The sequence below is a fragment of the Triturus cristatus genome, chromosome 6, assembly GCF_964204655.1.
Source record: "Triturus cristatus chromosome 6, aTriCri1.1, whole genome shotgun sequence".
NCBI classification, from domain to species: Eukaryota; Metazoa; Chordata; class Amphibia; order Caudata; family Salamandridae; genus Triturus; species Triturus cristatus.
In genome coordinates this window covers 954,687,134-954,703,090 of record NC_140589.1, presented here as the reverse complement: position 1 = coordinate 954,703,090, position 15,957 = coordinate 954,687,134, and the positions used below count along the sequence as shown (strand labels likewise).

At 46.9% G+C, this 15,957-nt stretch overlaps 1 protein-coding gene across 1 annotated transcript in view; it reads right to left on the bottom strand.

Annotated features, from left to right (window-relative positions):
- IGF2R (insulin like growth factor 2 receptor) overlaps window positions 1-15,957 on the bottom strand; it is a 1,674,612-nt gene that overhangs the window by 1,350,132 nt on the left and 308,523 nt on the right. The window contains exon 9 of the mRNA XM_085611652.1: window positions 1,253-1,427. Coding sequence (XP_085467778.1) covers window positions 1,253-1,427 — 175 coding nt within the window. The remainder of the gene's footprint in view (window positions 1-1,252; window positions 1,428-15,957) is intronic.

The window sequence follows — 15,957 nt, the reverse complement described above, 5'->3', positions numbered from 1 at the left end:
AAACAACAAAAGAAGCAAGCAAGCTACCAGGGAAAACCGAATTGCAAGAGCGCACGCAGTCAGGGGCTAGTGAGTGGAACATTTGTATTGAGTATTTACAGGAAATGTAACACATTGCTGTTGGCACTGATGGCATTTGGAAATGGTTCCAAGGCCTACAAATCAAATCAGGAAATCAAAAATTCCTGTCTAATATAGCTGCATAACATCCCACTGATTTAAGAAATCCCAAATCTGCCAACGTGCACTGATGAGTGTTGGTTACCTCATCACATAACTTAGTTAAACTGGGAGGTAGCTTCCACCATATTGCTAAATTTGTTTAAGTCATATTTCTTCAGTTATTTAAATGTGTTGTATAGTTTGTAACAATACAGTTTTATGGGCAAGCGGTTTATGAATAAAGGTAAAATCTTAAAGGATATGATGAATCTTTCACATGACAATCTTTGAAAATCTAATAAGCAAAACAATGCCGAAGAGGTTCTTGAACGACAGCAAGTGAGGATAACCCGGCAGTCTTAGTGTGTCAAACTAGGCATAGTAAAATGCATCATATTTCTAAATCATTAAATTCAGGACACCCTGCTACCGAAATAAATGTGATGACTGTAGTAAGGCGAAAGATACATAAAGCTCACCAACTAGAAATTTGATCTAAATCAGAAAGAAAGAAATCCCTGGCACGACTTCTAGTTGCAATCAGTTTATGCTAGGCCTCACCACTAGATTAAGTGCTCTGCTTTATTACTGGGGTAAAGAAATTAGTGTTGGTGCCTATCTTTGTGCTCGCTTTGCCCTCCATTTAACTCTCTACTTACATACACAGAGCAATTCATGCTCAACTTGTAATAGGTGTCAGCTCAAAACTGACACAAAAAGTATTAATTCCTATTTGAAGTCTTTGTGCCTTAGCCATCAAAATACCCTGCAGGGCTGAAATAGCAAACAGTGGTCACTTTTTGGAACAACATTGCTTGCTTTAAGACACTTTAATATGAAGAGTTAATTTACACGTACTTCATTTAGACATGTACATCAATTGCTGCATAGACATAATAAAGTGGAGCTCACTGCATTTTCAATGAATCAGGAAAAACAATATTCCTGTGGCATAGAATAAAACCTGCATTATTCAATATGATCTTGAATAGTTATTCAATACACTTTACTTGCAATATGCCTATGAATTCACCCACAAGAAAAAAGCAATGCAACTTCCATCCACAAAAACTCAAGAGAATTTCCTTACCTGAGGATTTGGTTTGTACCTCTGCCTGCAACCCATGCCTTAGAACTACTACCCTGAACTTTTACTTGGCATGCAGAAACATTTTGTCCTGGGCAGGCTTCTGCTTTTGTTGCTCCACATACACCCAGGTAGTAGGTATAGCCTCCTTCGGTAGCCATATAAGGGACATCAGTATCTGAATGGTAAAAATGAATGCATTAACATATTGCATACCACAAGTTGACAAAAATACATCTGACCATAAGGTCATTCAGCACAAATTACGTCAGGAGCCACTAAGATTCTTCTACCATTAGCCAATCAACGTATTACATTTTGTTTTAATTTTCCAAGAGTGCCTACCAAGCCCATGAGAGTGCTGGATGTTGTGCAAGTGAAATGTCTCAGAAAACAATACATTTCCATTGATTTGAAGGGGCTATCTTGTGATCTAAAAATGTTTGCCAGATTAGTTTCAGCTAGTCTTTGAATCAAACCTCTCCACCTAGTAGACAGGAATGGTGATACACAATACTTGCAAAGCTACCACCTTGCAATGGAATTTAACAAATAAACAGAAGAGCCTCATTACAAGCGAGCCATCTTGTAATGGAATTCAAGTTATTTTTGAAATGGCATTACAAGATGGCAACCATATACATCTGTAGGCATCCACAGTACCCATTTTCGAATGATTTTGATTTGCCAATTCTGTATTTTTATCTCTAACTCAATAGGTCATTGTACAGCACATTTTGCTTTATGCTGTATTTTATTCATGTTGTCCTCTTCTATCGTTTGTGGCTATTCCATTTTCAGTGAGTGTATCTTTCTTCCTTCCTTAACAAAAAAAAACAAAACAAATGTTGTACCATGATGGACATGGAAGCTGCATTTTGAAATCATCTTTGGGGTTTTCAATCAGTACTTTTGAGGGGGCAGACATTGATTTAAAAGAATATATATCTTTTATTTTCACCAGAAGAGGGACATCCTAGTGACTGCAGAAGCTCGATTCTCAATAAATGTGGTTTCATCGGGCATTTGTGCGCCACCTTAGAGAAAATTAGCCGTCAGTATCATGCCTGTGTCAGTGTTCTCTTTGTCCCAAGGTAGCACGTGTGGGACACATATCGGACAGCCACATATCCTGCAGTGCTTTCTATATTCCTAGTCACGTCTCTTGCAGGGTAATATTATAAAATCAGAGATCTCCTTGTTTTAATATACACCACCAGTGTTACTTCTCTATGAAACACATGTTTCTGTACCCAGACACTTATATCTAAGCAAACAAATGCATCTGCAGAGGAACACATATGCAATGCACTTGTACATAAATAGTTGACTCGTGTACAGGAACAAGGGTCCACAACCACCCAACGCGTGCACACAAACACACATGTGCGCACAGAAACATGTTGTTGAGAACCAAGCAAAGTACTGTATCTTGATTTTATACACTAACAAGAATGCTTAAGTCTGTAAGTTTTGATAATCAGTCTGCAGAACTTTTCGGACGTAAGGAACTTTGAAGGCTTTAATTTAATTCATTTCCAACAGCACCAAATGAACAAGTTACTTACCTTCGGTAACGCTTTTTCTGGTGGATACAGTATCTGCCTGTGGATTCCTCACCTTGTGAATATCCCCTGCACCAGCAACATTCGAAAACTTTTGTAGCAGTCCACGCCGATGAGGTCCAAGACGACGTCACAGAGACACGGCTCCGCTGACGTCACCGGCTCCAAAAGAAGACCTAGTCGGCATGATGACGTCAGTTCCGCCCTTTTTTCCGTGCCTTCGAGGCACACGGACGGACTGACAGCAATATATACACAGTACATAATATACAATTCGACAAACACAGTGTGGAGAATAAAAAGGAAGGCAAAAGAAACAACACAATGCCATGGACAGTAACAAATACATTTTGAAACACCATTATTAGAATTGTAGGTATACAAGGGTGGACAACGGGGAGGCGGGTGGGTATTGAGGAATCCACAGGCAGATACTGTATCCACCAGAAAAAGCGTTGCCGAAGGCAAGTAACTTGTTCTTCTGATGGATACATCTGCCAGTGGATTCCTCACCTTGTGAAAAGATTCCCAAAGCAGTCCCACTCCCTGAGGAGGGTGTCCACCCTTCTATACCAGAAAGTCCTGAAGGACGGAACGAGCAAAATGTCCATTCCTCCTCACCTCAGAATCCAAGCAGTAATGCTTTGCGAAAGTGTGAAGGGAGACCCAAGTTGCCGCCCTACAAATGTGCTCCACAGGAACACCTCTAGACAAAGCAGAAGTGGAAGACTTAGCTCTAGTAGAATGAGCCCTTAAACCCTCTGGGGGTTCCTTACCGGCCAAAGAGTAGCATATCTTGATGCACAAGACAATCCACCTGGAAAGGGTGCGCTTGTGCACCGCTCCGCCTTTCCTGAAGCCAACAAAGCCAACGAAGAGCTGGTCGTCAACTTGAAAGTATTTTGTCCTGTCAAGGTAGAAGCTCACCGCCCTCTTAGGGTCCAAGCGGTGAAGTCTCTCCTCCTCCTTGGAAGGGTGAGGAGGAGGATAGAAGGTAGGGAGGGTAATGGACTGTCCCAGATGGAATGGAGTTACCACCTTAGGCAGAAAAGCAGCCCTGGTCCAGAGTATCATTCTTTCAGCATGAATGTTCAAGAACGGGGGTTTTGAACTCAAGAGCTTGAAGCTCACTTACCCTCCTTGCCGAGGTGATCGCAACGAGAAAAACAGTCTTGAAAGGCAACAGTCTAAAGGGACACTTACGTAAGGGCTCGAAGGGAGAACCCATCAGATAAGTTAAGACAAGATTTAATTCCCATTGAGGCCCAATAAAAGGAGTAGGAGGAAACTTGTTTGTAAGGCCCTTTAGAAATCGTAAAACAATAGGCGATTTGAACAATGATGGTCGATCCGGCAAACAAAGGGATGCCGACAAGGCTGAAAGATATCCCTTTACAGTGGCTACAGCAAAACCTTGCTGAGCAACAGAAAGGGCAAACTGAAGAATGTCAGATAAACGAGCCCTCAAATGATCAATTGACTTCTCCCCACACCAGAGCACAAATTTAGACCACCTATAGGAATAGATAGATTTGGTGGAATGACATCTGGCAGACAAAATTACATCTACCACATCTGGCGGGAGAGAAAAAGAATTCAGGTTGCCCCGTTCAATCTCCAGGCATGAAGGTGTAAGCTCTGGAGGTGGGGGGTGTAGAACCTGCCCCTCCGACTGCGAGAGGAGGTCTGCCCTCAGAGGGAGACAGAGCGGAGGGCACCAGGAGAGGTGGAGAAGATCTGTATACCACACCCTTCTTGGCCAATCCGGGGCGATCAATATAAATTGGGCCCGGTCTTGGCGAATCTTCCTCAGAACCCGAGGAATCCAGGGTATGGGAGGAAACGCGTAAAGGAGTTGTGAGCCCCAACTCAACTGAAACGCGTCCCCCAACGCTCCCTGCATCGGATACTGGAGACTGCAGAATGTCAGGGAGTGAGCGTTCGTGAGTGGCAAACAGGTCCACCCGAGGAGTTCCCCTCATCCGAAAGACGTGACGAACCACCTCCGGATGAAGCCTCCACTCGTGGTCGGCGGAGAACTGCCGACTGAGACTGTCTGCACATACGTTCAGAACCCCGGCCAGATGATTTGCCATCAGACAAATCTGATGATCCTGAGCCCAAGACAAGAGACGCAGAGCCTCTCTGCAGAGACAAAGATACCCCACTCCTCCCTGCTTGTTGACATACCACATTGCGGTATTGTTGTCCGTCAGGACTTGAACCGACTGACTGCGAAGGGAAGGGAGAAAGGCCTTGAGCGCCAAACGTATCGCCCGCAATTCGAGAAGGTTGATGTGAAGCAACCTTTCCTCTGGAGACCAAAGACCCTTGATCTCCAGATCCCCCAGATGAGCACCCCATCCTAAAGTGGATGCATCCGTTATCACTGTGGCCACCGATGGAGGTAGATGAAAGGGCTTTCCTTGAGACAGATTGCCCTCCACGCTCCACCAAGACAGATCCGCTGCAGCTTCCCCGAGATCCTCACAGACTCCCTGAGATCTCCTTTGTGCTGATACCACTGCCTGCGGAGGCACCACTGGAGCGCCCTCGTGTGCCAGCGTGCATGGTTGACCAACAGAATGCAGGAAGCAAACAGACCGAGCAGGCGAAGGACCTTCAGGACTGGAACGACTGCTCCATTGTAAAACAAAGGAATTATTTCCTGTATGTCGAGAACGCTTTGTGGAGGTGGGAATGTCCGACACACAGTAGTGTCCAGTACCGCCCCTATGAACAGGTTGTGCTGATAGGGCACCAGGTGAGATTTGGGCACGTTTATCGAAAAGCCCAATTTGTACAACAGCTGAGTTGTAACCTGCAGATGATGAAGCACCTTCCCTGGCGACTCCGCTTTGATCAGCCAGTCATCCAGATAGGGGAAAACTGAGATTCCCGACCTTCTGAGATGGACTGCCACCACTGCCATCACCTTCGTGAAGACTCGAGGTGCAGTAGTAAGACCAAACGGACGGACTGCAAACTGATAATGTTGCGACCCTACCGTAAACCGGAGATACTTCCTGTGCGACTTCAGGATGGGAATGTGGAAATACGCATCCTGCAAAATCGATGAACACCATCCAGTCCTCCTGATTCAGCGCTTGAAGAACCTGTGCAAGGGTGAGCATCTTGAACTTCTCTTGCTTCAGATAAAGATTCAAGATCCTGAGGTCCAATATCGGACACAATCTGCTGTCCTTTTTCAGAATCAGGAAATACCGGGAGTAGCATCCTGGACCCCTCTGCTGCTCTGGAACCACCTCTATCGCACCTTTTCTTAGTAACGTCAGGACTTCCTCCTGCAGGAGAAGACTGTGGTCCTCCAAGCAAGCCCCTTGACAAGGAGGGTAATTTGGAGGAAATTCCCAAAAGGGAAGGGCGTACCCATTTTCTACAAGATCTAGAACCCAAAGGTCTGTAGTAACAGATTGCCAATCTTGTAGAAAATGGGTAAGCCGGCCCCCTACAGGACCAACATGATGGTGGATCTAGGGCTGCTTTGCGGTGGTGGGAGGGGCTGAGGAGGAGGAAGAAGAGGAGGAGAGCTGTCGACCTCGAAAGCGACCCCTGAGTCTGCCTCTGTAGCTCTTAAACAAAGTGCTTTGTTGCTGCTGCTGCTGCTGCTGGGGCTGTCTGTAAGAACGAAAGGTACACCTTCCGAAGTCCCTGTACCTCTTGAACGAACCCCTTGACTGAGATTGAAGGCCCAAAGATTTAGCCGTGGCCTTCTTTCAAGCGCAGAATCAGCTTTCTTGCCAAAGAGTCCGGAGCCATCAAATGCAAGTCCAATAGCGTTGACTGAACATCAGGGGAGAATTCTGAAGATTTAAGCCACGCACTCCTCCTGGTGGCAACAGAAGACCCCATGACTCTTGCAACCGAGTCAGCTGTATCCAAGCCACTTTGGATCACCTGACGTGCCGCCGCTTGAGTATCCGAAAGGACCTCATTGAAACTTATGCTATCCTCTTCTGACAGCTTAGGGGCTAGCTGCTTTGCTGAGTCCATAAGTGCATGGATATACCGGCCCAAAAGGCAGGTGGCATTCGTCGACTTAAGGGCCATGCTGGCAGAAGAGAAGACCTTCTTGGCCGACTGATCCAATTTCTTCGCATCACTGTCACTCGGGACTTGGGGAAAAGAACCCGATGATTTTCTGGAACAGGCAGCCTGAACCACCAGACTCTCCGGAGATGGGTGAGATGTCAAAAAGTCTGGGTCCCCCGGAGCTGCCCTATACCTTCTGGCAATAACTTTAGAGACTGCCGGAGCAGAAAAGGGCTTACGCCACACCTCCATTACTGGCTCTATAATGGCGTCATTAAAAGGGAGTAAAGGCTCCGAAACAGCAGAAGGAGAGTGCAGAACTTCTGTTAAGATGTTAGGCTTAAACTCTGCAGAAGGCAATTGCAGATCTAAAAGTTCAGCTGCCTTCTTTATAACGGCATGGTATGGAGCCACATCCTTTGAAGGAAGGTCAGAAGGAGGAGTAATCTCCCATTTAGGTGATAAGTCCAGGCAACTAGCCTCCTTCAACTCAAACACATTGTCCGATTCCATGAGTTCCCCTTCCTCTACTTCCTCCATCAGGTATCTTTGTTCATCCAGCACCCTTTGGGCCTCCCTCCTAGACCTGATCCTCACAACTGGAGTCGGCGGCACCATGACCGAATCAGACGGCACCGGGGCCGGAGCCAAGCGTGGATCCGCGTCGAACGATGTTGAGTCGGCGCCGGTGAAGAAGGGAGCGGCGTCGATGTCCTCAGCGCCGGTGGATGCCAAGACTGCGTCGCCGGAATAAATGGCATGAAGGGAGCCTGAGGATAGGCTTTGGGAACACCCAAACTAAAGACCATAGGACCCATAGGACCCGAAGGTGCACCAGAGGGGTACATGGCTCTGGAGAAGACTCCGTACATAGCATTAAGATAATGCGTAAGGTCCTGACCTGGTCCTGGAAACGCAGGATATTTTTCAGGCATCACTGGACTCGGGCCAACCAGCGCGGACGGTGGAGTCAGCGGAGCCAAAGGCTCTCCTGGAGCTGGAAGCTCCTCAATCGGAACCGGGGACGAAGTCGGAGATGGAGCCGGGGCCGGATCCAGGGAATGTTCCGGTGAAGCCACAGGTGACGACAGGCCAATAGGTGAATCCGGAATGGACGAGGGAGATACAAAGTCCTTATGGCGTCGGGAGGGCGATATCGATCTCGGAGCCGCATCCCTATCCGAGTGACGTCGAGATGAATGCCTCCTTTTTTTCTTGTGCTTCCTAGATTTAGAAGCATGCCCCGAAGTCGACTTCGACCTCGATTTCCTCCGGCCTCTTTTTAGGTCGAGGACTACCGGTCTGCCGAAGGCAGAACCGGAAGTCGGAAGATTTAATGTTTTCTAGAGTGGCTATTTAGCCCGCCTCTCTTTTTGCTTCTCCTCCATTGGCTGGCTTCCTAAACGGAGGCCAGCCATTGGAGGAGAGAGCCGTCCCTCCAAATAGGCTCCGTCTTTTTCAGATTTGGGGGAGTGTTCCTTGCTGTTCTTTCCACTTTTTAGCCACGCCATTTTTTTTACTGTCGTCTGGCCGTGAGGATCCATCCGTCCGGCGCCGTCAGGGCTTAGGCTGGAGGGGGTGGGGGCCCTCTCTCTCCTCCTCATAGACTCCTGTCTCCCTCGTATCGCAACTTGTCCCCACCCCCGGATTACTCTCCACCTGGGCAGTATGGTGTTTCCCGCAGGTCTCCCTCACCGGGCTCTCAGATGCCTAAGACCTCCAGGCATTACGGCTCATTTCGTAGGTCTCACTCACCGCGCTCCCGAAGGTGCCGGAGAGCAGTAGACGGGTGAGTGCACTCTCGTGCCAGAGGGGGGAGGTCACGAATCCGCAGATGAGAGGCGGTAGCAAACGGCGAATCGGGTGTATATGTCGCCAGCTTGGCACAAGGACAACAGAGATCATTAAAGGCGAACGATCCCCTTTCTCCTGGGGGTCGCAGACCTTCGACTCCTCCCCGGCGACCTTTCTCCCCAGGATCCCGCAGGCCCCTCTCTCCCCCTGGATCCCGCAGGCCCCTCTCTCCTCCTCATAGACTCCTGTCTCCCTCGTATCGCAACTTGTCCCCACCCCCGGATTACTCTCCACCTGGGCAGTACGGTGTTTCTCGCAGGTCTCCCTCACCGGGCTCTCAGATGCCTAAGACACTTTGGCTGACATAGCATTCTCCTGTTCAAATTAACAGACGCATTTAGCCCAGTTTAAAAAAATGTGTTCAGGGTTAGGAAATGAACATTGCATATCTGCAACCGCTGACAGAACATGGAAACAAATTGATAATAATCTGCCCACGTTTGCACTGTACTTGATTTATCGAACAATCAAATTATACACCCACTAGTGAAGGAATTGAATAGTAAATTGATATTTTTTTCCACACCAAATTTTTCTTCCTCAGATCATTTGCATAGTACTAGTCATATTAAATGTTTTAGATCACCAAACACACATTAATTGATTGAGACCTAGACATATCACATCCCACAAGGGAACACACTGCACTGTAAAGCCACACATGCTCTAGCAGAATACCTTACTGGATTACGTCAAAACGCAAAGAGGAACGTGCAGGATGCGGCACCTCATGCCAGTGGCACAGACAAACAAGATGGTAAAGACAACCCGTGGCCAGTGCAGATGTAATACGAGGGTAAAATCTGGACACGGAGGCTACACAGACATTCACGAGGGTAAAGCCACGTTTGGAACAGTGCAGATGCAATACAAGGGTAAAATCGGGACACCGGCTGTACATAGACAAGAAGATAGTGAAAACCAAAACACAGCCTGCACAGGTGGGTAAAACCATACCAGGACCAGAGCAGATGCAATACAGAGTAACATCAGGACACCATCTGTAGAGAAACGGGATGATAGTGAAAACCAATGCACAGGCGAAATAAATAGTAAAATGATACCAGAGCCAGTGCACATGCAACAAGGGAGTACAACTAGGGTACCGACTGCACAGAGACAGTGGTAGTGAAACCAAGAAACGGACTGCACAAAACAATAGACAGTAAAACCAGGACACAGGAAACATATAAGGGCAAACGCATCAAGGCAAGTGCAGAGATTCTTCAAGTGGCTAAAAGTATGGCATAGGCTGCACAAATACAAGATGATACTAAAACCAGAACACAGGATGCAGAGACCAAATATGTGGGTAACGCCTTAAAACAAGCAACAGAGATGTACTGGAAGGGTAAACTGAGGGTGCTTGCTTTATTAAAATAAGGTCAAAGCAAATCGATGGCAAAGACTACACAGATAACAGTATGAATCTCACTACATCACAACACCACTCTGCTTACATCTCACTACCTCACAACATGCCTCTCCCTCACTACATCACTGTTTCACTACCTCACTCTCTCTCACTACATAACTCTCTCTACCTCACTATTCCACTCTATCTCACTACCTCACTATCTCACAACTTCTCTCTCTCAAAACATCACTACCTCACTCTCTAGCTCACAACCTCACCACTTCACTCTCTCACTCACTACCTCAATCACTCTATCTCACTACCTCACTCTTTCTATCTCACTAACTCACTTTCACTCTCTTTCACTACCTCTCTCTCTATCTCACTACATCACAACATCACTCTATGCTTATATATCATTACCTCACAACATCCCTCTCCCTCACTCTTTCACTACCTCACTCTCTACCTCACTCTCTCACTACCTCACTCTCTATTTCAATACCTCACTCTCTCTCTCGCTCTATCTCACTACCTCACTCTCTCTCTGCTAATGCAATAGGTATCACATATGCAAAAAAAAGCTAATGCCAATAGAAATGACAATGCCATTTATTTAGGGATACAATAATGATAAAAAAATAATGAGCAATACCAATAGCTCTACCTATAATATTGCCGAGACCATTGCATTGTAAATGCTTGTTTCTTTCTTCATCTTGGCAATGAAGAGCTTTGCTTCCCTCTCCTTAAGAGACTTGGAGCTCATCTTGCGGCAGCAAGAGCATCCTTCCACATCATGGTCTGATGACAGGCACCACACGCAGTCGTCATGCGGATCAGTTATCGACATGTGTTTCCCACATTCTCGACAAGGCTTGAATCCAGAGTTCTTCGTTGACATTTCAGCAGATGAAGACAGAAACCAGCATAAAACAAAGTAACAAGTATAGCTACAGAGAGATTCCCGAAATCCGTTGGCGTCGACGGCGCGGAAAAAAGTGAACAGACGTCATCACGCCCACAAGATCTTCTTATGGAGCCAGTGACGTCAGCGGAGTCGCGAGCGGAGCCGTGTCTCTGTGACGGCGTCTTCGACCTCATCGGCGTGGACTGCTACAAAAGTTTCCGAATGTTGCTGGCGCAGGGGATATTCACAAGTGAGGAATCCACTGGCAGATGTATCCATCAGACGCACCATGTACGCATCATTAAATAAAAGATGGAGGTTGGCAGATCTAAAGTCGACCCTCTTAAATCTGAATTGTGTAGAATTTTTTTAGGTAAAAGTGTGAAACTTGACAGAAGAGTTGTTAACCACATTGGCATTGTAATTACTGTCCCCAAGCACCACAAGCCCCTCTATCGCAAAGCTGCCACCACAATACGTTTTTCACTCATTACTTCTGAATGGATCAACATATTTAACTTCTTTCTTTATTGCTTCAGCAGTCAATTCTCTACAAAAACTTGGTGCAACATTTTTGCAGGATCAATATTTATCTATTATATTCAATTTAAATGCAGATGGATCCTCGTTGAGCTCCACTTGTGTGACGGCCCTCCTGGCCGCAGCGACCAACATGTCAGGGTGGAGCCAGATACGGACAACCAGATCACACGAGGAGAACCCATTCCCTACAAGTTGCTACGAATAGGCACTGCCTGTACTGCTGAGATCAAGAGCTCTGTGGCTTTTCCCAAGCCCAGGTGACGCCACTCTCTTTCTGCCAAAATGGCGCCTGCAGTTGAGCTCAGCCAAGGGGTGGAGAAGGCCTAGAGCTGTAGCGACTACAGTGCTTTCTTATGGCCTAGCGCGTCAGCGGACAAACACAATGGACCCCCTTTTCCCAGTCTCCTGCTGCGAAGAGCTGCCGGTGACTGCGAGGTCAGCTGGGGCCAAATGCTTTGATCACACTAGGCGGGCCAGTGCCAGAGCGTGTTGAACACATGGCTCCCTCACTCAGTTTATGGGAAGTGGAGTTGTTTCCAATGTTCGACTTGGACCGATGGCTGGGGTGCCTCACACGGCTCACCACTGCACATGTTGGACGACCTCTTACAGCCCCTTTCAACCCAGATGAACATTTACTTTACAAATTGGCTGTCTTGTTTTTCAAAATTTTATTTTAATGCCTGCCCTGGACTCCTGTCTATTTTGTGTCCGCATGTTCCACCATGATGGACGAGGAGAGCTGCAGTAAGGGCAATACCCCCCACCCCTCCCCCCCCCCCCCCTCTGTCTGTGATGGTCAGGCGCTTTCTTGCGATAGGGGCCTCCAGAGAGTGCGGGATTATACCCAGGATTGAAGTGAGCCGGCCTGGGAGTTTCAGATGGCTCTCTAAACAATGGAACTGGAGGATGGGATATTGCCTCAGGCATCTATTGCGGGGGCCTACAACCATTTTGAACCTTGATTGGAGGTGTCATTTTACAGGTGTTTAGATGGACTGATAAACATTTTGCTGGATGTGACTTCCTATGGCTGGGAGTATGAGGGCGAGACCTTTATTTCGCTGTGGTGTTGCCTCTGCCGTATTAGTGCCTGGGGCGCTCGGTCTCTTCTGACTGCACCACAACAAACAGCGCTCGATCCCACAGGGATCCACCCTTCTCTTCGAGGATGTGCCGCTGTTGCTGGGCATGTGTTCTGCTGCCAGCTAAGAAAGTGAAGCAACCCAAAGGCCTGAGCATTGCCGAACTCTTAAAACTTTTGCAAGCCCAGTATTTTAGACTCCGTGGCAATGGCGATGCAGACTACTTCCCAAACGACTGTGCCTAATGGGACGGCCTTGGTGACCAAGGCTAATATCCGCAAAAATGTGGCAATGGCGATGCAGACTCCTTCCCAAACGACTGTGCCTAATGGGACGGCCTTGGTGACCAAGGCTAATATCCGCAAAAATGTGGACTGATTTCGCAAAGTCTTGGGTGAGAATCAAAAGGAGTTTCATACTGCGGTTACCAAACTTGACCAAAATCTGAAAAATAATTGATAATAGGGTGGATGACCTTGAAACTGTGATGGTGGATAAGAAGCATGAATCAGATGTTCTCATGACTAAGGTCCATGAACTAGAACAGCGGTACAAACTTTTACAAGACCGACAATAAGGAAAACAGATCCCACAGAAACAAAGTTCACATTCAAGGAATTAAAAAATCTATGACTGTCTCGGAGCTGCAGGACAATCGGTCAAACTTGACCAGGTTCATAGAGTCACCAACACTTACCAGGTTCGCACTAACCACTCCGTGATGTTCTGGCCTGGGTACACTTTATTTTTTTTTTGCATCGAAGATGGCATCTGCAGAGCTGCTCAGGATAAAGATACACTGGTCTACAGAGGGTCGACACTGCACCTCTACCAAGATTTGTCTACGCATGCGCTGATGAAACCTAGGTACTTTGAGCTGGTTACAGACAATCTTCCCAGCCTCGAAATTTCCTATTGTTGGGATTCTTTTACGCTACCAAGATAAACCCATGGAATTCTCTTCTTGTGAGCGACGTCCTGCAGCTGTTGGGATTATCGTCAACAGCGGGGAGGAACACTCAGGCTAACCAGAGCACACCTGCCCAAGTGATGGACACAGCACTCCCATGGATCGCAGAGGCATCAGCGGGAGAGAGACAACAAAACATGAACAATGTACTTTAAACGTTCACAAAAGGACTTTGCTGCTCTAGTACGATATGCTACTGATGTAACTTGCTTGCATTTGTCCTCTTTTTCCCCTTTCCTCCTCCGCCTTTCCCTTTCCTTGACCCACCCCTTCCACCTCCCTTCCCCCACCCCGTCCTCCCCATTCCTCTTATTTATGCAAACCAGAATATTAATCTGCTCCCCATTATTGCAGGTTTTTATTTTTTCTCTTCAGAATAGGGAAGGCCAGATACTATAAGGAGTTAGCCCCCTTCTCTCTTTTTTCTTCATTGACACAGGATGAGTCTTCAGTGGGGTTACGTTGGGGAAGCTTGGTTGAGGTTTTTGCATTTATTTTGTAGTAGTTTGTTGTGCTTTTAATTTTCCTTTTACGTTTGGTCTTAGGGGTTTGTTATGAAGGGGGAAGGAATGCAAGACCGAGCTTCGGTTGGTTCTGAAGCTGAATGTGGTTTATGGTTTTGGCATTGTTGGGCAATCAAATTTTAGGTTGCAGAGAGTGGTCCGGGGTGTGTGTCCGTCCTCCGCCTTCTTTTTGGCCTTATGAATATCATGGCAGTTGACCCGCCATTATGTTTTTGTTTCCTCAAAGTCCAGGGCCTTAGTAAGTGTAAAGCACTAGTCCCCTGGCTCTCCTCAGTCAGTGTGTATGTGGTCTTGCTTCAAGAGTCCTACCTGCTGGCAAGTGATATCTCCAGGCTTGGATAACGCGTTTTCTCCATCAACTTCTTTCTTCTGCTTCCACTAAGACAAAACAGGATGCGATTCTTATTAGGGCAGGTGTACAGTTGAAGGTGACCTCCACACATAGGGACAACGTGAAGAGATAGGCGATGATCTGCTTCTCGAATGAGATCACCCCTTATTCCATTGCTTTCATGTATGGTCCCTATGACCACAAGGCACCCTTCTTTTCTGCTCTGTTCCCGGCTTAGCCCACTGCCTCCGGACATAAACTGATTTTGGGGGGAGACAACGTGACCTTAGACCAAACTGTGGATTGTACAACTTCCTCGTGGGAAGCGTCCCATCCTCAGCAGTCTTTGACCCAGAGTGTTACAGATTTAAATTTAGTGGATGTTCATAATCATCTTCATACTCATGATTGGGACCATTCTTACTTCACGAACATATACAAATCTAATTCTTGTATTGATTTATTTTTGGTTTTGGCCACCCTCTTGCCTAGAGTAGATAGCGGGACTATCGGGTCTCAGGTTTCACGCACCGGTTACATTATCGCTTTCGACCGCGTCGCCACAATCGCGATCATATCCACTGTCAAAAATAAATGAGATCGCTTTCTGCAATCCGGTTCTCCGTTCCAATATCAAGGAAGTGCTTGAACGCTACTTTGCTTAGAACCTTACTGAGGATCTTTCTTGGCCCACAATTTGGGATGATACTTGGACAGCGATACGGGACGAGTTTATAGCACACACCACTGCTTTTTTTTTATTTTGGCAAACCCTGACTAGCAGAACTAGAGGGTGCTATCCTCAAGTTGAAGAGGGAACATAAACAAACTACCTCACGCCTCGGCAATGGGAAACTACGAAAAGCAAAGGGGGAGTTAGAGTCTCTGATGAGCAAAGAAGAGGCCTATAAGCTATTGGAAACCAAACAATTGTACTATGAGAAGGGGAACAAGGTAGATAAACTGTTGGCATACAGGATTAGGCAGGCCCAGGCGAAGAACTATATTAAAGGTATTTGAACAGCTGTAACTCCGCCAGGAGAATGCATCTGGGTGTTCGCATTATGAATGCAAAAAATTCCCAGCCAGAGTTAAATCCGGCTCGCCATGAGACCTAATGCCTCCCGCCGTTATGTCTGCATTGTCCTCAGCTCTTGCCGAGTCTCTTACATCGGTTTGTAATATCTCGCTAAGATCCTCTACTGTCCCGCGCAAGTTGAAGGAGGCACGTATAAAACCCCTTTTGAAGAAGGCACTGGCCGACCCTAGTAACCTTCAGAATTTTCGACCCATCTCTCTCCTGCCTTGCTGTGCGAACATTTTGGAGACCTGGGTCAACCGGCACCTCTACCAATATCTAGAGCAGAATAATATACTGGATGCCTCCCAGTCGGGTTTTCGTGTCTCGCACAGCACTGAGGCTGCATTATTGGAGGTAACAGACATCATACGGATGTCCCTGGACAGGGACGTCCCGGTGATACTGGTCTTATTGGATTTGTCTGCCGCCTTCGAC